Here is a 24,962-nt window from a genome sequence, read left to right on the forward strand (position 1 = left end):
ATAAGGTTAATTCGAACTCACAACATTGAACCAGAATCCTCATAATTAATCCTGACTGCCAAAACCAACACTGCCCATCCACTGTCAACTATAACGTGAGGAGTAACAGTGATAAGGACTGGGGTCAGAAGACCTGGATTCAAGTTCTAGTCCATCAATAACTCTGAAATGCTGGGAAAGCCACTTCAACATCGGAGCCTTTTCCATCTAAATATTAAGGGTCATGTTACTACTTCCCTTGGAATGTTACTGTCAAGTAACATATTTACAAGCATTTTACAAAGCCTCTGCAAAATATAATTTATTATATTACCAATTCTGATAAACTTGTGTATACCCCAAACTTTCCAAACACTTTGAAAGACTAAAAACTGGCCCAGGAATGCACCTGCCACAAAAGCCCAGAGTAAACCGTTAATGTGATCTTTCCAACTCTGAATTCAAACCTATGTTATGGATGAAAAAAGAACCTTCATACTCAAAATCATTCACCAGTAATTAGAACAGTCTTGAACCTCCAATTTCAGTTCCCAAAAATAATATTCTGGGAACTCGTTAATAATAGTTCTACAAGTGACAGATCATTTTAAATATACCTGCCCTCCAAACTATCTGCCTTGTTAAATTCAGTATCATTCTAGGCTAGCCAAAATATAACTGTGCATCCTACATATCTTCCCCACACTACCTGCCAATTCCTGCTCAAACATATTTAATAAAGGTGATACATGATTAGCACAACGTGCTAATGAACAGCCTCAATTTAAAAAAAGTTCCAACAATTTGCAAATGAACACATTTGTTCTTTGCAACTGTACTATCATATTATTCCTATTCGCAGGAAATCATAGTGCAGGCAAGAAACTTCACATCAAAACTTATCACTTTCCCTCAGGCTGATTACCTTTATCACAGGAAACTTTCCAATAAAGACATGTTTCTTTTTTTTTTACCTCTTTAAATTTTTTATTGTTATGTTAATCACCATATATTACATCAATAGTTTTTGATGTAGTGTTCCATGATTCATTGTTTGTGCATAACACCCAGTGCTCCACGCAGAACGTGCCCTCTTTAATACCCATCACCAGGCTAACCCATCCCCCCACCCCTCTCCCCTCTAGAAACCTCAGTTTGTTTTTCAGAGTCCATCGTCTCTCATGGTTCGTCTCCCCCTCCGACTTACTCCCCTTCATTCTTCCCCTCCTGCTATCTTCTTTTTTTTTCTTAATATATATCGCATTATTTGTTTCAGAGGTACAGATCTGTGATTTCTAAACAGATAAATCATTACTAGAAAATTACAATTGTCCACATAACACATATTTCAGAAAGGTTCATCCATTTTACCCACTGAAGGCCACTCTGAGCTACAACTGCCCAGTCTTTAAGTTACCTTACCTGCGGAAGGCGTTGCTCTTATTACTTCAACTCCTTCTGGGAGATCAAGAGGTTGGCTATAGACCAGTCTAGAACTCAGAATAAGTTTACTAGCAGTTTGAAGATTGGCAATTGATGCAGAGTGTGGCATGGGGCTCACACTAGGAGAAGTTTCTGGAGAGGAGTCTACATTCTTCTGTCCAGGGACTGAAAGTAGACTCTCTGATGAAATGCCTTCTGAAGCTTTAGCTTTGAAGATAAATTATGAAATATATTACTATCATCACTATATACATTAGCTAGAATAATACTTTGTTATCATTTAAGAAACAAAGACTTTAAAAGTACTTCAGAGACAAGGTCAATTTTCAGACTTTCGCTCGGCTACTTTGACAGACTTTTTTTTTTATTTTATTCTTAGCATCACCAACTCCATCACAGAGACTTAATCACAACATGTAAAAACTAGAAAAAAAACCCTCAAGTTATTTCGTCCAATGTTCTCAAATTTTAAAAAGGATCAAAAGCTTGGGGTGCCTCGGTGGCTCAGTTGGTCAAGTGTCTGACTCTTGGTTTCGGCTCAAGTCATGATCTCATGGGTCATGGGATCCAACCAGTGGTCAGGCTCCCTGCTCAGTGGGGAGTCTGCTTGGGGAGTCTCTCCCTTTGCCCCTCCCCCCCAACTTGTGCACTCATACACAGGCTCTCTCTCTCTCTCTCTAAAATAAATAAATAAATCTTTAAAAAGTATCAAAAGCTTGAGGAGAAACTTGTTACCAGGCAGATTCCTGGACCTCACCACAGAAAGACTGATTCAGTTGTTTTGGGATAAACACCAGAAATCTGCATTAATAAGCGGCCCAGGTATTTCTGAAACAGAGCATCGTGAATCAAACTTTGAGAAATAGCAAGGTATTGCCTCACATAGTAAATGAAAGAATTTAAGTTCAGAGAGCTTCATGACTTTCCTACAGTCATATAACTAGCTCTACTCTTGCATTTTTGTGAAACAACATGTAACACCAAGAATGAAATTCAAAGGCTTTGAAAGAACTTTTGGATTCCTGCTGCCTCAAGAAGAGTAGGCTCAAACGGGTACAGGTAAAGGTTCTATCAAATCATTTGGCTTTTCTAACCCAAGTTCATGGCCCAGTTAGAACCATTTATAAGGTTATGTGATACTGTGAATTACAAGGGGAACAACAAATATTAGTTGACTGTATTAAATGTTTAATGTGTATAAAATCAGAATTATATAACCACCAGAAAAAATAGAATCTTTTAAAAGATTTTGAGTTAACCAGTTTAAAGCAGATTCAGTTTCATACGGCTGTCTGTGCAGTTCATTTTAATAATTATCTCTCAGAAAGTAAAAGTTTGTTCTAAAAAGAAGGATCCATGATCAACATCTTTGCTTCATACTACAGATTTTCTAATTCGCTAAGAAATCAATATGAATGTGTACAGCAAAAGCAGGGCTAATATAACTTATCACTGTTGGGATTTCTTAATATTCTACAAAAACAGATGACTTATGTATGAGCTTCAGATGCTCAATCGTATTTTTATAAATAGCAAATCTGCTTCTCTTAGTGATTCTTTTTTTTTTTTTAAAAAGATTTTATTAATTTGACAGAGAGGGACACAGCGAGAGAGGGAATACAAGCAGGGGGAGTGGGAGAGGGAGAAGCAGGCTTCTCTCTGAGCAAGGAGCCTGATGTGGGGCTTGATCCCAGGACTCTGGGATCATGACCTGAGCCGAAGGCAGACGCTTAATGACTGAGCCACCCAGGTGCCCCAGTGATTTTTTTTTTTAATTCAATTAGCCAACATATAGTACATCATTAGTTTTTGGTGTAGTGTTCAATGATTCATTAGTTGTGTATAACACCCAGTGCTCATCACATCACGTGCCCTAATGCCCATCACCAAATTACCCCATCCCCCCACCCACCTCCCTTTCCACAAACCTCAGTTTGTTCCCCAGAATCAAGAGTCTCTCATGGTTTGTCTTCCTCTCTGATTTCTTCCCATTCAGTTTTCCCTCCCTTCCCCTATGATCCTCTGCATTATCTCTTATATTCCACATGAGTGAAACCATATGACAATTGTCTTTCTCTGACTGACTTATTTCACTTAGCATAATACCCTCTAGATCCATGCATGTCGATGTAGTGATTCTAAAGCTAAGTACATTATGTCAGATGAAAGTGTGTATTAATCCACAGAAAAGTACAATATTAATTTTACAGGCAAAACAAATTTATAGAGACATAGTGTCTAGAACAGAGTCATAATAAGCATTAAATAAATATTAACTGAAAAAATAAATTGATCAAACTTTTAAAAAATATGTCTAATGTGCCCACAGACTGGTTTGGTTTTAGATTAGTCAGCTTCATCAATTATTTATGATCTTATAATTAAAAGCTTGGCATATCCATTCTTCAATCCAGCAACTCAATTTATAGTTCACTGGATCTTCATTTTAAAGAATTAACCAACCTAAAACATACTCAGTAAACTGAATTTATTTCACATCATGTCTGCGTAAAATAATTACTTACCTAAGCATGCTTGTACAGACTTAAGATGAAGGTGCCACATATGGAGAATAGAGTTATTATTGCTGTCCTTTTCAATTACTACTAGAAAGAACTTTTCTGAAAATGGTGGTGGACGATATCCTATTGTTCAAAAGAAAAGTATATTTAAGTTATAGTTCTACTGGGTTAAAAGAAAGACATTTTAAAAAACTTCTCTTGATATGTATACAAGTTGGGAGAAAGAGGGCAAAATAGATATTTAGGAATTTTATGTAATTTTTGTGCCAAAAGTTAGGTAGCTATCAAAGACTAATGGGACTATGTCCAAAGTACACAAAAGCCAACATGAAGTTATACCTATTGGTCAAAGATGGGACAATCTGAGTGTCAAAGAATAAAAATGAATACAATTTATTAAAACACATTGACTATATAAAAAACCAGGGGCTCATAAAAATATGAAAACAGAGAGGGCACATAAGAGAAAAAGGAAAGGAAGGACAAGAAGAAACAGAAGGAAGAGAAGGAAGAGAAACAAAGAGGAAGAGGAAGAGGAAGGGAGAGACAGAGCAAAAGAGGAAGTGTGCAAGAGCACACTCAGCTTCACCAGATGCTCCTCACAGGAACAGGGACACTAACTCCTCACTTGGAAAACCAAACTAACATTTATCCTCCTTCTTATATGAAAATAGCGCTTTTTTTTTTTAATTTAAAAGTCATGGGGGAAGGGCAGTAGTGGTGGTATAGAAGAAACTTGTTAGAAACTTTATGCATTTCTTTTATCAAAAGACATTGTGGATATAATTTTCCCTGCTGACAATTGTATTTTTCTTTTTTTTTTTTTTTAAAGATTTTATTTATTTATTTAATTGACAGAGAGAGAGAGAGACAGCGAGGGAGGGAACACAAGCAGGGGGAGCAGCAGAGGAAGAGGGAGAAGCAGGCTTCCCGCCGAGCAGGGAGCCCGATGCGGGGCTCGATCCCAGGACCCTGGGATCACGACCTGAGCCGAAGGCAGACGCTTAACCGACTGAGCCACCCAGGCGCCCCACAATTGTATTTTTCACATATGAAAATAAAATCTACACAAAACAAAAACTTTGTATTTTTTATTTTCCTTTTATTTTAATTCTAGTAGAGTTAATGTAAGTGTTCTACTAGTTCCAGGTGTACAATATAGTGATTCAACAATTCCATACATTACTCAGTGCTCATCCTGACAAGTGTGCTCCTAATCCCCTTCATCTATGTCACCCCTCCCTCCGCCCACCTCCCCTCTGGTAACCATCTATTTTCTATAGTTAGGAGTTAGTTTTTTCGTTTGCCTCTTTTTTTCCCTTTGTTCAATTGTTTTTTTCTTAAATTCCACATATAAATGAAATCACACGGTATTTGTCTTTCTCTCACTGGCTTATTTCACTTCTCATTATACCTCTAGCTCCATCCATGTTGCTACAAATGACAAGATTTCATTCTTTTTATGGCTGCATAATATTCCATTGTGTACATATACCACATCACCTTTATCCATTCATCTGTCGATGGACACTTGGGCTGCTTCCATATCTTGGCTATTGTAAATAATGCTGCAATAAGCACAGGGGTGCATATATCTTTTCAAATTAGTGTTTGTATAGTCTTTAGGTAAAAATACCAAGTAGTACAATTACTACATCATAGGGTTGTTCTGTTTTTAAATTTTTGAGGAAACTTCATACTGTTTTCCACAGTGGCTGTGCCAGTTTACATTCCCATCAACAATGCATGGGGATTTCTTTTTCTCCACATCCTCGCCAACACTTGTTATTTCTCATGTTTTTTATTTTAGCTATTTTGACATATGTGAGGTGATATCTCATTATGGTTTCAATTTTAATTTCCCTGATGAGTGATACTGAGCAAAAACTTTCTTTAAAAATGAAAACCCATAATGACAACTCCTTGGCAATGAGCACGGCTAGAGCTCTAATTGTGGTCTTCAAATACCACACCCCATTAAAAAGAACAGTCTGGAGTGATGACTCCATTCTTGCAAAGGGTATCTACAACATGAGCCTAGGATAACTTATGGTACCCGAAAGAAAGTAAAATAGTAAGAATAATAAGGCTGTGTCAAAAGGACTCAGGACCAACTTGAAAGGGTCCTCACTAGCCTAATATAGGACCATGTGAGCATTAAAAAGAATAATGACTGAAAACTGACTGAAATATGCTAAGTATATAAAAATCATGAGTGATGAGTACCTCTTTGTATCTATATTATTTTTCTATAAAGAGTTTCTAAAAAATGGATTCATAATGATACTCAAAAGAAAAAGAAAGCTAAACAACAACAATAACATATTCATCAGTAATCCCTGGTGATAACTTGGGCACAAACTCCCTCCTCTGAAATTGCTAATTAAAGGGAAGGAACTAAATACTTACCCTGCCTTTCCTAAAAATAACTCTATTTCAAAGTAACCAAATAGCTCTAGTTGATAAGGGAAAGCTTTTCTTTACAAATACTTTCCAGCTAATAAATAAATGAGAACTGATAAAGTTAGGAAATTATAATTTTGCAATCTTTGATGTAATAATGGGTTCAAAAACAACATTATTTGAAGAAACCGTGGTATAGTAGATTGCAGCAAACATTACATTGGAACCACCACCTGAATCTTCTGCATCTTAGCATCACTAAAAATGAGACATCCTAAGTGATGTTCTTTCTTATGTCCTTCTAGGAAGGACACAGCATCACCTAGGAAGTTGAACCTGGATCTAATAAAATCTACATAGGTAATCTCCTGATAGGAGAAAGTTTGAATAACACCCTAAGTAACTAGTTAGGGAAATTCTTACAAAATAATTTTCTCTAAAACAAGTAAGTGGCATGATGAGAGAATAAAAAGTGGGAGTCACTTTAGATTAAAAGACCCTTAAACAATGAAATACAACGTATAGATTTCATTTGGATATGGATCCAAACAAATGAAAACCAAATAACTTTTGACATTTTTGAGACAACTGAATAAAGTAAATATGGACTAGTTATTACATAATTCTGAGGAATTTTGTTATTTATCAATGTGATAATAGCACTCATTTAAGAAAGTCATTTTTAGAAATGTATGTGGAAGTACACAGGAGTTAAACGTGATGGCTGGGTTTGTTTTAAAATATTTCAGGAAGGGGCGCCTGGGTGGCTCACTTGGTTAAGCGGCTGACTCTTGATTTTGGCTCAGGTCATGGTCTTGGGGTCGTGGGACTGAGCCCCACATCAGGTTCTGCACTCAGCAGGGAGTGTGCTTCAGGGTTTTCTCTCTTCCTCTGCCCCTCCCCACTCTTGCTCACTCTCTAAAATAAATAATTTTTTTTCAAAAAAACTTTTTAGGATAAAAGGAAAATAGGATAGATAAAGCAAGTGAAACAAAACCTTAAAATCTTTAAACTATGCACTCTTTTGTCCACAATTGGCATTTTTCTTAATTAAAAGAGAAATTAGAGGAGTGCCTAGTAGACCTTGGGACTCTTGACCTCAAGGTCATGAGTTCAGGCCCCATGTTGGGCATGGAGCCTACTTAAAATAAATTAAAAGAGAAATTAATTTTTAATTAAAACTTAGAAAGTACAAAATAAGGCAGGGGCAGGGAAGAAAGAACGTATGCCTATCAAGTCCTTTAAGAAAATAGCTATAAAATCAAGATGAATATCAAAGAAACTGCACAAAATCTAAAGGAAAACCAAGAAAGACATTAGGAAATCTTTTGGCCTAATTTTGCAATGACATAAAGAAATATCAAAAAAGGGAAATAAAAAAATATTCTTAAATATAAGTCTTTCAATTAAAAATATAATAAAATACTGAATTTCCATAAGCATTGTTTCTAGTAGGTTGGTATGAATTTCTTCTTAGAGGTAGAATGATAAACAGTACCTAGGTTTGTGGGAAAGTATATAAAAAAGTTCAACCCAGATAAAGGTGAAATATTATGGAAAAGCACATTTTAAATCTATAAAGCAGTCCTGTTATACCCTACTGATAGTAAAATAAAACCATGTGACAACTGTACAACTTATTAAGAAGAAAAGTATTAATGTAAGAAGATGCATGAAAGGAAAAAATTACTAGTGAGTGATGAAGACATGTCAGAGAATTCCTTCTTATTTTTCACTAAAGAAAAGGCAATCACCTATATAAATTTGGTACAAATACTGTTCATAAGTGTCTATATAATTCTGTGATACAGGCTACATCAAAAAAAATAATTATGTCCATTTAGATACTTATGATCTATAACCAAATTAGATAAAGTATCTGGAAACCTTTTGTAAACTAAAAAAATGTTCATCACATAAAATGAATTCTTAAAGTAGAACATGTCTTTCCTTCTTTCAAATAGAAAATATTCTATTTGTTCTATGTTCACATATGTTCTACATTCAAATAGAATATGACTGTTTTATAATTACAAAGTTAGAACTTTTAAAGGGAACATTTTAAGCTAAATAATAAAGTTTAAACATCATATGGGGTCTATTCTTGAAGGCTCTTATGGAGAACTACTTTCTTTCACATACAAAAAACAAATACTACATATCAGAGGGGAACACCGTTAGATGGTACCTTTAATTCACAGTGTACCTGAGGTTCCTGATATACCATACAAAACAATGTCTTATATATTCATCAATGGTCTTCAGCAATGTACTGGGGACTTTTAAAAATTTACACTAAAGTTAACTGGTTTGCTTGAGATACCACAGGGAACTTACTACCAATCGAAGTAATTTAATTACAGAATTGAACAATTAAAATTACTTTTTAAAACAATTAAACTAGGATTCATAAGTAACATTTTCTTGGCAAAAGTCTATGCCATTGGTGAAACTGTCTTTCAAAAAATGTAATTTTCACCCACATGCCTTCTTCACATACAAACAAGCAATTTTTACAGAACTGGTGTTATTTGCTAAAAATTATGAGAGTGACGACTTTTGATATAAAGATCTATACTCAATAAAAATTTGGAGATTTTTTTTTTTAAGATTAAGGTGTCAAACTCAAGACTACTTCTTAAAAGTACCTTGTGATGGCTGAAAAAATATTTCTGTTTCCTTTTTCTCCATATCTTCCTTATGTGGTTTGTATCCTATAATGAAGTCTTCTTGAAACACATGAAGCAACTGTGTATTTGAGCCACACTAAAAATATGAAAAAAAAAAAGTTTTATCTTTGAAATTCCCTATCTTCCACCCACCAACTCCCCAAGAACACTAATGTAGAAGAAATAAATCTAAATTTCTATTCTTCATCAACTGACAAATTAGAAAGGAAAAAGCAACAGAAAATAAAATCATTAGAATCACCTGGGCAGAGAAAAATTGCTTTCAAAGATGCTATCGCCAATAGCAGAATTGAAGAGCTCTAACAAAAACAAATCAACAGATCTGCTTCTCAAAACACACATACACACATATACACACACACACACACGTGATCTACACCACTCTGAGCTCAAAAATATTAGGTCACATGACTTACTGGAGAAGGCTATGCTGACTATGTAATAAGGCAACTAGTACAGGATTCCCTTAGTTTTTCTAATTCCACTTGGGAACCAAAAATAGGAAAACCAGAAACATCCTCAAAGTATTCCCAGTCTGTCTAGTGGGAATTATGTGGGGCCCTATGACAGCCAGTATCCAGTGACACATCCCTGGATTAATGTATTTACACGTAAGTAGCTAGGCTTTCTAAAAGGATGGATGAGGCATCACGGTCAGCTATGCTACATGAGCACGTTTTTGAACAACACAGAGAAAAAGAGTAAAAATATGGCCACAAATGGCCACTTATTAAAATCACAAAAGGGGGGGCGCCTCGGTGGCTCAGTCGTTAAGCGTCTGCCTTTGGCTCAGGTCATGATCCCAGGGTCCTGGGATTGAGCCCCGCATCGGGCTCCCTGCTCGGCGGGAAGCCTGCTTCTCCCTCTCCCACTCCCCCTGCTTGTGTTCCCTCTCTCGCTGTGTCTCTCTCTGTCAAATAAAAAAAATCTTTAAAAAAAAATCACAAAAGGGAGCTGAAATTCAAGGAAATCCAAACTAAATCCAAACAAAATCTTATGATGGAAGTGTGTCAAGATAATTAGATGGCTGCCCCACAGATCTCAAGGAAGGGAACCATGGATGGGTGGGCTAAATCTTACGGAATAAAGGAGACTAACCTCCTGACAAACTACACAGAAATGAAAGGACTATAGTATTAGGTTGACCCACAAAATTTTTATGAAAGTTATATGGTATGTCTCTCCAGATAGAAAACAAAAATCTCTTCACATATAGAGAAAAAGGTCGCCTCCCCAGGGGAAAAAAATAAATGAAAAGGGAAGGGTGAGGTCTTCATGGATACAGAAATCATACAGCACACTGGGCACAAACCTAGAATGACTTTTAGCTATTTATCAGTGCTTGCAGTTTACCAGCCCTTGTGTTAAAGACAGTCACAACTAGAGGGAGAAACAAATCTTGAACAGGTATGAAGTAAAAAGCATAATGCCAAGTAAGAGTGACCCCTGTTAACATCCCATGGTGAAGAGAAGGAGCTAAAGTGGGAGATGAATTTAACACCCAGCCCATTAAAAATGAAGACCTTTATGGGAATGAAGACAATCCACTCTTCTGCCATATCCCTATGGAGGAGAATAAGGAAATCCCAAATCTGTGAAATCACAGATTCCTTGGAGGCATTAGTAATTTGAGTTTGGCAGCCACATTCCTGTTGCCAGGAGCTGACATGGTAACTTTGCTACATTGGTGGAAATTATTACATTTTCCCCAACAGAATGTACCAGGCACAATGGGAAAAAAAAATACAACTATATTTGTTTTTAAATACGGTTAGCTCTTTCTTCATTTCCTTGTTTGAAAATATTGGTAACTTCCTCACCAAAAGAATCTTTTTTTCCTATTTGGAATGAATACATTAGTTCTATCCCTTAGTCCATCAATATGATCCTGAAGAAACAAATATCTTGAGGACTAGAAAGGGATTTACAAACTCACTGTAGGGAGAAGAGTTCTCCCTCTTCCCTGGGTAGTTGCCAGGGAAGAACATGACTATACAAAAGACCTATGATTAGAAAGTAAATGTATACTTTGATCCTACTTTCATCTGCATTTAATGGATATCATAAAAATATCTAATATTCAGACTAACAAGGCAAACACTCTAAAGCTGAACTATCAACTGAGTTAAAATGAGGAATAATATAAAAAGAGAAACCAGAAACCAAGCCCCTATGCAGCTGTACTGTATTTTCCTTCATGGTTTCCCTGACTGAATCGAATGACCTTTGAACAGGAAATAAGGCTACAGATATGCAGAATAATCAGCTGGAGAATAACCCCTAAATCATTAGATTTTCACTGTGGAAATCAAGAGAAGCTGGCTGTATTTAGTATTCTCAAACAAGAGAGTTATTCTGGCCATGAAGTATATGCACATAAAGCACTGTGGAATAAAGTATATTAATACCCCCAATTCACAAGCATGTTTTTACTTGGTTGGTTATTGCATCGAGTTCAATAATGCAGCCAGGTCGAGCAGTAGACTGTTGGCTCACAATATTAAACACTTCTCCAATAAGTTTCTGCAAATAAAAAACAGAAAATGTGAATCATCAACAATGTATGAATCTACTGTCAGTAGCATCTCAGACATTCAAGGCCCCTCTAAATATTCAATGATTAGCAATGGTGATTCATTCATTCCAAGAATTATTTCAAATATCTGTACTCACTCTTATTCTCATTTTTAAAATTAACTAAGCAGGTAGAAAACTCTATAGTGTCTAGCTTAACAGTGTAGAACCTCAAGGCATCTGGTTCTTTCAACATGTCTTCATTTTGCAATCTTACAGCTCCACGACAGACCTGGCTGAGGATGTGGCCCCATGCCCACACGTACGGTTTGCAGATCTGCAATGCCACGTAGAAGTACGACCCTGCCAGTGAGAAGGTACGGGCAATCGTTGAAAGGAAGTGAGACTCGGTAACCTGAGATGAGGATGTTTAAACTAACATGGGAAGTTTAACTTTGGACACCCAAACTCCCAACCCTTTCTGCTGAAAAAAGCAGTCCTTCTCCCTCCTTCCAATCAGGCTTCCCTTGCATAAAAACCTTTCAGTAGCTTCACTTGAAGCAGTTACTTCACAAGGAAATGCCCATTCTCCTCAGCATCACCACCATTACTTCTTACCACCTCCAGGCTGCTAAGAGGGCTTAGATCCCAGCTCAGCCTAGGGATATAAATACAAGATTGCCCCTGGAAAAACAGCACATACACTGGGGTTGTAGCATCATTCCAATTTGTATCAGCAACATTCCAAAGACATGGGCTAGGAACAGATTCAAGGGTTATTAGACCAAGGAGGACAAAATATGTGGCTGGGTATGGCTGAATTTATTGTTATGAGTACATTCACCCAAGATTCAGGATTTAAAGTGTTAGCTCAGACACCTGGAAGTAGTGTCTCCTGGGTTTGTTAACTGAAATCTGGATGCAACTTTGTCCTAGAGAGGGTGAGGTTAAAACACTGGACCATGAATCCTTCCTACTCAAGTGTGGTCAATGAACCAGCAACAATAGCAGCATCAGGAAGCTTTTTATAAATGCAACTTTCAGGCCCTGAAGCTAATACATCTGCATTTTACCACAATCTCTACATGATTCGTGTACATACTAAAGTTTAATAAGTACTGATGTAGATCAATGGTTCTCAGCTTGGTGGCACACTGAATCACCTGAGGAGCTTTAACAATCATTGCTACTTAGGTCCCACTTGCAGAGACTGATTTCTTGGTCTAGAGTACAATCTGATCACAGGCATTTTACAAACTCTTCAGGTGTTTCTGACATGCAACCAAGGTTGCAATCCCCTTGCAGGGATACCCATTCCAGGTAAGGAATTGCCTTCCCTGCCCACAACTCTGCTGCTAGCCCTGTGACTAAGGCCTTACCAAATGCCTTATTCAACACTACAGGATCCTACTCAACTTTACCTCCAACAAAAGAACCCATTTTACAGCAGAAGATAAGGCCAGAATTAGGGTAAAGTGAATAAAGCACTCACCTTGGGTGCAAATTTAAGGGGGGGGGGCCAAAAACTCAATAATCAAGATAAATAATATCTTAATGCAGTATTTTTTTTAAAAGATTTATTTATTGGGGCACCTGGGTGGCTCAGTCAGTTAAGTGTCTGCCTTCAGCTCAGGTCATGATCCCATGATCGAACCCCACATCAGGGTCCCTGCTCAGTGGGGAGTCCGCTTCTCCCTCTCCCTCTGCCCCTCCCCACTGCACGCATGTGCTCTCTCTCTCTCAAATAAAAAGATGTATTTATTAGAGAGAGCACATGCGTGCACAAGGGGAGGGACAGAGGGAGAGGGAGAGAGAGAACCTCAAGCAGACTCCCGGCTGAGCACAGAGCCCCAGGCAGGGCTTGACCTCATGACCCATGAGATCCTGACCTGAGTTGAAATTATGAGTCAGACATTTAACCAACTGAACCATCCAGGTTCCCCAATGCAGTATTTCTTAAAATCAGAATTAATGCAAAAAATTTCATGATGAACAAAATATCAAAATTTTAAATGCAGGATTCAATAGTGTCATGGGGTACCTGGCTGCTCAGTCAGAAGAGCCTGTGACTCTTGATCTTGGGGTTGTGAGTTCAAGCCCCACACTGGGTGTAGAAATTATTTAATTAAACTTAAAAACTAAAAAGAAAAATGTTTTGATGAGCCATATTAGAGCCTGAGACAAAAGCAAAACTTCACAGGTATGTTTTTATGTATTTTTTAATGATTAATATTTTTCCAGAACATTAAAGTGGTTGAAAATTATTGAAAAACTGAAAAGAAAGTGTATTAAAACTCACATTAAAACCAAAATAAATTATTTTACTTTCCCAGCTTTAATGGAAGCAAACTTATCAATATTTTTAAAATCTATTTTTTGCTTGTTTTCAATATAGACAACTCCCCTGTTTGAGTCTCCTGAGTGAAAATCTTAAGTAATATTTTAATTATTATTTTTAGAGAGGGAGTTGGGGGAAGGGAAGAGGGAGAAGGAGAGAGAAAAATCTTAAGCATGTTCCATGCCCCGTGTGGATGCAGGACTCGATCTCATTACTGAGATCATGACCTGAGCCAAAATCAAGAGTCGGACGCTTAACTGACTGAGCCACCCAGGCGCCCCTTAAATAATTTTTAATTAACTTCAGCTTACTGAAACTTCTTTTGCAGGACAACATTGTGACTGGTATATTGTTTTTTTAAAGTTCTGAAGTTCACTTCCAAATTTGCATAAGACTGCACTAAACAAAATTTGTGAATCAGTTTTAGAAGATCCAAATACAATGTTGATTTTCTATTACAAATTATGGACATCGCATGACACTTAAAACGATTTCAGATGATTGTCAAAATATTTAAGAGCCAGGTCAGTGGCTGCCTTTTCTAAACAAGATTATCCATGTAATTCTTCTCCAGCTAAAAATTCAAAATCTAAAGCACTTCAGTTAATTTTTCATACCTCCATTTTGAATGTGAAATTAGTATGCTTTGTAGTCAGAATAATGGCCCCCCAAAAATGTCCTCATCCTAATTCCCAGGGCCTGTGAATATGTTATGTTACTTTACATGACAAACGAGATTTTGTGGCTGTGATTAAGCTAAACATCTGGAGATGGGAAAGTACGTTGGATTAGGTAGAAGGGCCCACTGAAATCACAATGGTCCTTATAAGAGGAAGGAAGTATGGTCAGATTCAGAGAAAGAAAAGCAAAGGCCAGAGAAAGATTTGAAAATGCTCTGCTCCTAGCTTTAAAAAGGAGGAAGGAGCCATGAGCCAGGAGATGCAGGGGCCTCTAGAAGCTGGAAAGGGCAAGAAAATGGATTCTCCCCTAGAGCCTCCAGAGGGAATATGGCCCTGCCAAGACTTTGGTTTTATAATATCTGGCCTCCAAAAAGATAATAAATGTATTGTTTTAAAGTCACCAATTTGGTGGTGCCAATTTGTTGTATCAGCGCTAGGAAACTAATACAGGTGCCCAAAATCTCCTTAATTTTTACTTGATCAGCTCTTTTTCCAGTAAGAATCCCACATCTGGTAATTCATACATTTCCAGTTTCTCTTTCACTTTTAACTCATTTTCAGGTTCAGGAACTATAGTCACACCTCTTGCTACTAATTTACACTCACCAAACTTACTTTCAAAGTTACTTTCTCTCACTATATCCAACAACTCCCAGCTGAAAACTGGATTAGCAAAAAAGTAAATTTTGATCATATTATTGAAGTGTTTGCTTCCGTTAAAGCCGTGAAAGTAAAATTATAATAAATTCTGTCTGGGGCATAAATAGAATATTTGAACTGAAAATAATGTTGTGGATTTTAATATACTTACTTCCAATTTTCAATACTTTTCAACTACTTCAGTGTTCTGGGAAAAAATTAACCATTAAAAAATTACAGGAACATATGTTCCTAGAGTACAAATTCTTCCTTTTGTCCCAGGCTTCAATGTGGCTCATCATGACACTGCTAGATCTGTCTTTATTTAAAATTTTGGCATTTTGTTCATCAAGGATTTTTCTGCATTAATTTTGATTGTTTAAAATATAGCACTAAAACCGCCTAATCCAATAATTCCACTACTGGGTATTTACTCAAAGAAAACAAGAACACTAAGGTCTGGACCATTCCACCAGGTTTAAAAAGAAAAAAAAAAAGGCAAACACCCAAGGTGCTGACAAAAGTGTAAGGGAACGCAGAATTTGGTGGTGGGAGAAAGAGACTATGATTACTGAATTCAGGCTCTGTGACTATCTGTAGAAGCAGGGGCTATAACAGCTTTCCTTTATGTTGTTTCTTCTTCCCTGATTTCCCTACTGGGACAAGTACTAAGAGTGCAAGGACTTCAATAGTCCAAGTATGACCACGACTAAATCAGCATCATTACACAATGACATGACGCCAAATGGGAATTTGTGTTTCCTCTGTGCTGGAGATAAAAGTTTCTCCATCTAAATAATCTACGCTAGGGGGGCTGGCTACTCTTGACCTGCATCTAAACCTTGATGCATTCTCCACCCTTGTCTGCCTTATTCTGTGCCCCAAGATATTGACTTCTGGACCCAAACACCTAGCTTGCAAGCCAGCTTCAGCTTCAGCTGAATTCACTCAGTGGGAGGGACTGGTCAGAGACTGGAGAGGAGAGAGAGAAGTCAGGCATGTGTCACCCTTGCTCCCCACAGTTCTGTCAGTGGCTATGTTCCTGTGTGGCCACCTCTCCCAACAGGCAGCTCCTTTTTCATGGCTTTAGCTCTCCCCAGGCTTTGGTACACCTTTACTGCTCTTGTCCCTTCAGGCACAGGGATATATTTTTCTATTGCCACTGCAAAAAATTACCACAAACTTTAAAAAAAACACACACGAATGAATTATCTTACAGTTCTGTAGGTCAGAAGTCTGACATGGGTCTCGCTGAACTAACATCAACTTGTCATCAGGGCTCCACTCCTTTCTGGAGACTCGAGGGGAGAGTCCAGTTTCCTTGCCTTTTCCAGCTTGTAGAGGTTATCCATATGCTTTGACTCATGGCCCCCCTTCTCTCAAAGCCAGTAATATCATCTCTCTGACCATTCCTCTTTTGTCACCCCTCTCTTTGACCACAGCCAGGAAAGGTTCTCTGCTTTCAAGTCTTATGTGATTAGACTGGGCCTACCCAAATAATCCAGGATAATTTCCACATTTCAGGGTCCTTAATTTATTCACATCTGCAAAGTCTCTTTTGCCATGTTAGGTAACAAATGTGCAGGTTCTGGGGATTAGCACGTGAACATTTTGGGGGGCCATTATTCTGATAATGGTAATAATGGCTTCACCCTACTGCTAAACTCTGAGTGCCCTATCATCACTTGCGTGTTAACCATGTGCTCACCTCTATAATGAGTTCTTTCATTAAACTCTTCACAGTTAAACCTTTATAAGTGTGTCATCTGTTTCCCACCTAGGCCCTGACTGACACAGAGAGTAAATCAAGGAAGTACTGACTGTCTCTCCCTGAAAAGTACAACCCTTACCAATGTGCTCTTCCCCACAAAATGCAAAGAAAGATCTTTGTATAGCTTCTCCTAGTTAGTATGGTCTTCCTTCCCAATTTAATTACTATAATCCCACAAAGAACATGAACAAGCAAATCAAAAGAAAATACAAACAGCCAATAAAAATATGAAAAACCATTCCATTTCTGCAGTGATAAAAATGTGTGAATCAAAAAAATAGATACAGTGCAAAATAGTGAAGATTTTGAGAGAAGAAAGAAAAAGAGGGTGGAGAAAACCTGTACTCACATACTTTGCCTGGTGAAGTACAAATTGGTAAAACAGCTAGCTTCCCATTGCCTTCACAAGATAATAAAACACTTCAGCATGATATTCATCAACTTATTCATTAACTCAACAAATTTTTGTAGAACACTTATCAGATATCCGGCACTGGGAATACAGCACTGCCCTCATTTTATATTCAAATGAAGACAGACAAATAGCACACGAATAAGTAATTAAAACAAACTGTGAAATGGTACTAAGTGCTAAGGGGAAAATGAAGTGGGAATGTGGACAGGAAGTATTGGGCAGGGGTGGTCAGGAAGCCCTCACTTGAGTAAAGACCTAAAGGAGGCAAGAATACAAGCCATGTGTTATCTGAGGGAAGAACATCCCAGGCAGGGAGAATAGTAAGTAAAAGACACTAAGATGAGAGATGGTTGGCCATGCTCCAGGACCAGGAAAGAGACTGGTATGGCTGCAGCCAAAATGAGGGAGGGGAAAAGTAGAAAACACAGTATCAGAGAAGTGAAGGAAGGCAGGACAGGGGGTGAGAGGTAGAGTCTGAACAGTATTACAATTCACTGTAGACAATGGCTTAAGAGTGACATGATCCAAACAAATTATACTTCAGAAATATCATTCTGACTTATATGTTGAGAATAAGAAGTCCAAGACCACCTTCCCCCACAGAGACACAGATTTAACAGTGATAAAATTCAACATGCTTTCATAAAAAAAAAACCACTCAACAAACTATGAATAGAAAGAAGCTACTTCCATATAATAAAAAATATATGAAAAGCTCAAAGCTAATGTCATACTCAATGGGAAAAGACAGTTTTTCCTCTAAGATAGATAAGGAACAAGACAGGGACGCCCACTCTCACATTATTCAACACAGACTGTAAGTTCTAACAATTAGACAAAAAATAAAAAGCATAAAAATTAGAAAAGACATGAAATTATCTGTTTGCAGATGGCATGATCTTATATGCAGAAAACCTCAAAAATTACACACACACACACACAAAAAAAACCCGTTAGAACTAATAAATGAATTTAGCAAAGCTCTAGGATACAAAATCACCATTCAAAAATCAGGTGTGTTTCTATACACTAACAATGAGCAGTCCAAAAAGGAAATTAATAATCCCATTTAGTAGAGTATCAAAAAGAATAAAAGACTTAAGAAGAAACTGAACAAAGAAGATGAAAGACATACACTGAAAACTACAAATGTTGCTAAGAAAAATCAAAGAAGATATAAATAAATGGAAAGACATCTCATGCTGTGGCTTAGAAGACTTAATATTGTTAAAATGTCCATACTACCAAAGCAATCAACAGATTCAATGTAATTCCTATCAAAATCCCAACAGCATATTTTGCAGAAACTGAAAAAACCATCCTAAAACTTACGTGATAACATGGGGGAAAGCTTCAGGACACTGGTGTGGTCAATGATTTCTTGGATATGTACCAAAAGCACAGGCAACAAAATAAAAAATAGACAAATGGACTACATCACGCTTAAAAACTTCTGCCTGTCAAGGAAAACAACCGACGGAGTGAAAGGCAACCTACAGAATGGAGGAAGTAACCGCAAATTATATATGTGATAAAGGGTTAACACCCAGAATACAGAAGGAACTTCTATAACTCAACAACACAAAAAGCAAAAGGACCTGAACAGACATTTCTCCAAAGAAGATACACAAATGGCCAACATGCACAAGAAAAGGTGCTCAATATCACTAATCACGAGGGAAATGCAAATCAAAACTACCACGAGGTATCACCTCATACCCATCAGAAGGGCCACTACCGAAGAATAGAAAATAAGTGTTGGAGTGGATGAAGGGAAGTTGGAAACTTGTGCACTGCTCGTGGGAATGTAAAATGGTGTTACCATCATGGAAAACAGTACAGAGGTCGGCAAAAAAATTAAAAATAGAATTACTGTATGATCCAGCAATCCCACTTCTGGGTATATACCCCTAAAAATTAAAAACAGAACTGTGAAGAGACATTTGCACACCTTATGTTCATCACAGTATTCACAATAGTCAAAGGACAGAAGCAACCCAAATGTCCACAGGTGAATGGATAAAGAAACTGTGGTATACACACACAATGGAATATCATGCAGCCTTTAAAAAGATCTGGTCACTTGCTACAACATGGATAAACTCAGAGGACATTACACCAAGCACTAGAACAACTGTATCTTCAGTATTCTGGATGGAAATTTGTTTTTAATTTTAATTAAATCACTGCCTTCAGGGTGCCTAGCTCGCTCAGTTGGGGGAGTGTGTGTCTCTTGATCTCAAGGCTGTGAGTTTGAGCTCCACGTTGGGTGTGGAGATTACTTAAAAATAAAATCTTGAAATCGCTGCCTTCATGAACAGTTTACTCAACATAAATCCCTTCTTGATGACTCAGAGTCACATATATGAACATTAACTGTTACTCATGCCTTTAAAGGTCTAAAGATCTCAAGTGCTGTCTTAATAATAAGTACCAAATGTACCCTGGTATCTGAGAAGGAACATTAGGAATTTATTTCCAAATGTCTGCAAAACAGTTACCTAAATTACATCTTGTTACCTAAAACTTCAGTCACTTCATGCTCAGTGTATCTCAAACTTAAGTCATCAACAATACCTCACAAATACCTAACCACTGCTCGTGGATCCACTATCACAAACTTGAACCCTCAGAATCATTTCCTTTATTATCCATATTCAGCAACTACTAAGCCCTACTCTACCCTTTCTCGATATCTGCCAAATCCCACTCTAGCTCAGGTTTATTTTACCACATGCTTTGATGACCTCAAAAGATTTCCTGCCATCTCCAATGTTTCCAGATACCTACCAACTACACTCCATCCCACAAACTAACCACTTTACTTCCCTGTCCAAAAAAGTTTACTGTCCCCTAAATCCATCTCTTGATTCCAGAATAAAATACAAATATTTTCAAATGTTTCTTATGGGGAGGGGGAAGCTAGCCTCTATCCAGCATTTACTAAAAATCCCATTTGAGGAAGAGGACAGCCTGTGACAACTTCTTGCCATATTTCAACTTACAATCAGTAGAGGAAGTAACTAGGAGAACTGCTGCTCTGACTTGGATCAGCAGAAATAATGGGAACTTGACAGGGAGCAGTCATGCTATGTTAAGAGTTTAAGATCAACAATAAGGGCGAGGCCCCATAGTCTATCACTCAGAGAGGCAAAAATCTCAGAATTCATCTGGCTCTGAAAGTCAAAATGGCTTAAGAGAGTCTGGAGGCTAAAGGGACTTGGAGGTTCCTGACTATACAACTGCAAACACAACTGATGAGAACAAAAAGCTGGTTAGTGTAAGGGGTTGGCTAGTGTCCCATCAAAATCCATGTCTACCTGCAAAGTCAGAATGTCCTCTTATTTAGAGGAAGGATGTTTGCAGATCTAATCAGTTTAAGATAAGGTCATACTAGATGAGGGTGGGTGTCCTTCCAAGAAGAGGAGAGGACACATAGAGACACCCAGAGAGAAGGCGGCCATGTGAAGACAGAGGCAGAGACTAGAGTGTTGCAGTTTCAAGTCTAGGAACACTGAAGATTGGTCAGAGCAACCAGAAGTTAGGAAGAGGCAAGAAAGGATTTTCCCCTAGAGCCTTCAGAAAGAGCATGATCCCGCCAACACCTTCATTTCAGACTAAATATATATGCAAAAAACAAGAGTTGCAAAATATATGAAACACAAAACTTCTAGAACTGAAAGCAGAAATGGACAAATTCACAATTCTGGTTGGGAATTTCAACACCCTTCTCACAGGAATTGACAGAATTAGACAGAAAATTAGCAAAGATCTAGAGGAACTCAACACCACCATTAATGAAAACAAAAGCTAACTGACATTTTTAGAACACCCCACCCAACAACAGCAGAATATGTTCAAGTGCCACAGAATACATACTAAGATAAACAACATCCTGGGCCATAAAACAAACCTCAGTCAATTTACAAGGATTGGAATCATAGAGTGTGTTCTTCTACCACCATGGAATCAAATTAGAAATCAGTAACAGAATGGTAACAGGAAAATCCCTTTCCAGTATTTACTGGGAAGCTGAACAACACACTTTTAAATAACCCATGGGTCAAATAAGAATTCTCAAGCAAAGTTTAAAAATATAGTGAAGTGAATAAAATGAAAATACTACTTATCAAAATGCCAAAGCAGTGTTGAGAGGGAAATTTATAGCACTAAATGCATACATTAGAAAATAAGAAAAGTTTCAAACCAAGACTCTAAAGCTACTATGTCATGAAACCTAGAAAAAGAACCTTCCCTACCCCCCCAAAAAAGGGCAAGGAAGAAAATAACAAAAGGGCAGAAATTAATGAAAATGAAAACAAAAACAAAGAGGTCAATGAACAAAGAGCTCATTCTTTGACAATATCAATAAAATTAACAAACTTGTAGCAAGACTGAAAAGAAAAAAAGAGGAAAGGCACTAATTACCATGTTGATAGCATGTACCCCTCATATAGTGTGATAAGAAGGGTACTTCACATCTGTGATATTCTTCCTAAAAACTCATAACTCCTGTCTAACCATGAGAAAAACAGCAAACCCAAATCAAGGGGAAATTCTATAAAATGTCTGACCAGGACTACTCAAAACTGTCAAAGTCATGAGAAAATACTGAGTAAGAAAGAAAGGAAGAAAACTGAGAAACTGCCCCAGATCAGAGAAGGCTAAGGATTCATAATGACTAAATACAAGTGGTTTTCTGGGTGAGAGCAGAAAAATCAGTTAAATCTTAGAAAGTCTAGAGTTTAATTGATCATATCATACTAATGATGATTTGAGATGTTAACAATAGGGGAAACTGGCTATGGGGTGGATGAGAACTCTACTGTTGCAACTTTTCTGTAAATCTAAAACTATTCAAAAATTAAAAATTTATTTAAAAAATTAAGTAACTGAATAAGTTATTATTTTCAGGGTACAGAGATAAAGTAAAAGATGAGCTCATAAACAGAGGCTGACACTTTAATGTTAATAAAGATGCAAAGAATAAGAACTCCTAATTCCTACTTTGTCTCTGGTCTTCCATTTCAAGAATTTTATCCTGTTGGGGCACCTGAGTGGCTCAGTCGGTTAAGCAACAGACTCTTGATTCTGACTCAGGTCATGATCTCAGGGTGGTGAGATCAAGTCCTGAGTCAGGCTCCTGAGCTGGGTGTGGAGCCTGCTTAAGATTCTTTCTCTCCCTCTCCCTCTCTGCCCCTCCCCCAACACACACATGCACTCTCAATCTAAAAATAAAAAAATTTTTAATTAAAAAAAAAGAATTTAGCTTGCAAAAAATAGAAAAAACCAAAAATTTTCTACACTAAATATGTATTACATTTTAACATTAAAAATTAATGAAAATAGGTTTAAGAAAAAAATGTACATTGGTAAGGGGAAGAGTAGAAGACAGGATAAATTAAGAAATTCCATGGGACGCCTGGGTGGCTCAGTCGTTAAGCAGCTACCTTCAGCTTAGGTCATGATCTCAGGGTCCTGGGATTGAGCCCCGCATCGAGCTCTCTGCTCCATGGGAAGCTTGCTTCTCCCACTCCCCCTACTTGTGTTCCCTCTCTCGCTGTCTCTCTCTGTCAAATAAATAAATAAAATCTTAAAAAAAAAATCCAAGAACGTATCTAACTGCTCTACATAAATTTGTATTTTTTGGAAAAGTAATGCCTGGGTTAGTGGGAAATTTTGCAAATGAGTTCAATGAACTACAGAGGATGTTCTCTGAGAAATCATGGGAAATGTCACAGCCAAAATACTAGCAATAGGTAAATGTTCCAATTTTCAAAAAGGAAAACGATGTAATTCAGTAAGGCAAAGTAGAGAGCTTGAGGTCTATTTAGTACAAGGTTTTAGTCAGCAACAGACATCAGGGTAGGTACATTTAACATTCTACACATTAAAACAATCGTCTCAGACATACTTGACTTCCTTTTTGACTTCAGAGTATTTGGCAGACAGAGTGCATTTTATTTCAGCAAAGCACATGACAAGCTGCCTCATGGAAATTCTAGGGACAAGCTGAAGAAACATTTCAGACAATAAAAATCGAAAAATATTTCAAATGTACACTTCTAGGCTCTTTTTTCAGTCCTATCCTGTTTACATTTTTATAATTGACTAAGATAAAGATGTGGAAACAACATTCATCAAACAGACTGGTGATATAAGTCATAGAGCAATAACACAACAGAATCTGGCTTCTAAAACATATCGAAAGACTGAACCTAACAAGATGAAATGTAACAGTGAAAATAGGCCTTCATTTGGGCTATAACTCAAATGCGCAAATATGGAATGGCTTACTGGCAAAAAGAGACTTTGGGATATTTAAATGAGAGCCAGCTCAGTATGAATCAATTACAAACAAAGAATCTGGCATGATTACCAAAAACACAATGGAATCTAATGACAGGGGCCATAACACTGCTGTATTCTAGTGGTCCTACAACACCCAGAGAACAAACTGAAAACTGCTAAGAATAACCAGGGTCAAATATAAAACAGAATTAGTTTATTGGGGGAGGGGAGCAGATTTGGCCTGAGGAAAAAAGTTTCATAGGTTATAAGACAGTCGTCTTCAATGTAATGTACGGTGATTAACATAACAATAAAAAATTTTTTAAAAAGAATACTATGTAGCTATAAAATAAAGAGAACGAGAAACATCAACTGTGCTAAATAAAGCAATATGCAAAACAGGAAAAGAAAAAAAAGACAGTCGTCTTCAAATATCTGAACTGATCTCCCATGTAAGGAATATTAGACTTATTCTAAATGGAACCAGGGTTAAAAAGCAGAATTTAAGGAATACGAATTTAATTTCAGTTTAACAGTGAGGGTAATTCAAAGGCAACAAGAGCTGCATTTAGAGCTGAGGCTTCCCCCTTAGAGGACAGATTGGCAGGAATGTGGTAGAGAGGAATAAAGCATCACATGGCTGGTGTAGACTAGGTGACCTATAAAGTATCTTCCAACTCTGTGATTTTAAGATGCTACTTCCTCTATGCCAAACCTCTGGCTCCAGTCCAAGCAGTTTTCCCACCATTCCTGGAACAAGCCTTACTTAAACATGCACTTTCCCTTATCCACAATTTCAGCAGGCCATTCTCTCACTCAGGCAAAGGTCTTTCTAAACCTTATTCACCCATCAAAAATAAACCTAAATACTGTCCTTAATAAAGATTTCTAGGCCTACCCTCCTCTGATCTCTCTTGCCTCTGGATTATGGAATACTTCTGGTACCATCTGTTTGACAATTAGTTACATACCACCCTCAGACACTGCTTCTTCTTCAACTGTTATTTAACCTTTTATTAATAATTTCTCTCCTCAGTTAAATTAAAAGCTCCTTAAAGCCACACACTGAAACTTATACTCTGTATCCCCTACACTTTGAAGGACACACAGTAGATACAAATATCTTTGGTGTTCAATATTGGAAACATTTTCGTTAGAACAACTGTTTTATAAACTGTTTTATAAAAAGGTATGTTTTCATAGGTAAAGGTAAAATTCACTATTCAAATCTGAATAGTAACTAATATACATTGACTTCTGGTTCAGCTATAGAACTA

At 37.3% G+C, this 24,962-nt stretch overlaps 1 protein-coding gene across 7 annotated transcripts in view; it reads right to left on the reverse strand.

Annotated features, from left to right (window-relative positions):
- Window positions 1-24,962, reverse strand: part of DMXL2 (Dmx like 2) — a 141,726-nt gene that overhangs the window by 46,679 nt on the left and 70,085 nt on the right. For all 7 annotated transcript variants that reach the window (XM_073877007.1, XM_025883765.2, XM_073877006.1 and 4 more), the window contains 4 exons: window positions 11,471-11,560; window positions 8,996-9,113; window positions 3,948-4,067; window positions 1,402-1,629 (listed from right to left, as the gene is read on the reverse strand). In XM_073877007.1, coding sequence (XP_073733108.1) covers window positions 1,402-1,629; window positions 3,948-4,067; window positions 8,996-9,113; window positions 11,471-11,560 — 556 coding nt within the window. The remainder of the gene's footprint in view (window positions 1-1,401; window positions 1,630-3,947; window positions 4,068-8,995; window positions 9,114-11,470; window positions 11,561-24,962) is intronic.

This window comes from Callorhinus ursinus, unplaced genomic scaffold, assembly GCF_003265705.2.
Source record: "Callorhinus ursinus isolate GAN/ISIS: 27379988/994484 unplaced genomic scaffold, GSC_fseal_2.0 scaffold25, whole genome shotgun sequence".
In the NCBI taxonomy this organism is placed as follows: domain Eukaryota; kingdom Metazoa; phylum Chordata; class Mammalia; order Carnivora; family Otariidae; genus Callorhinus; species Callorhinus ursinus.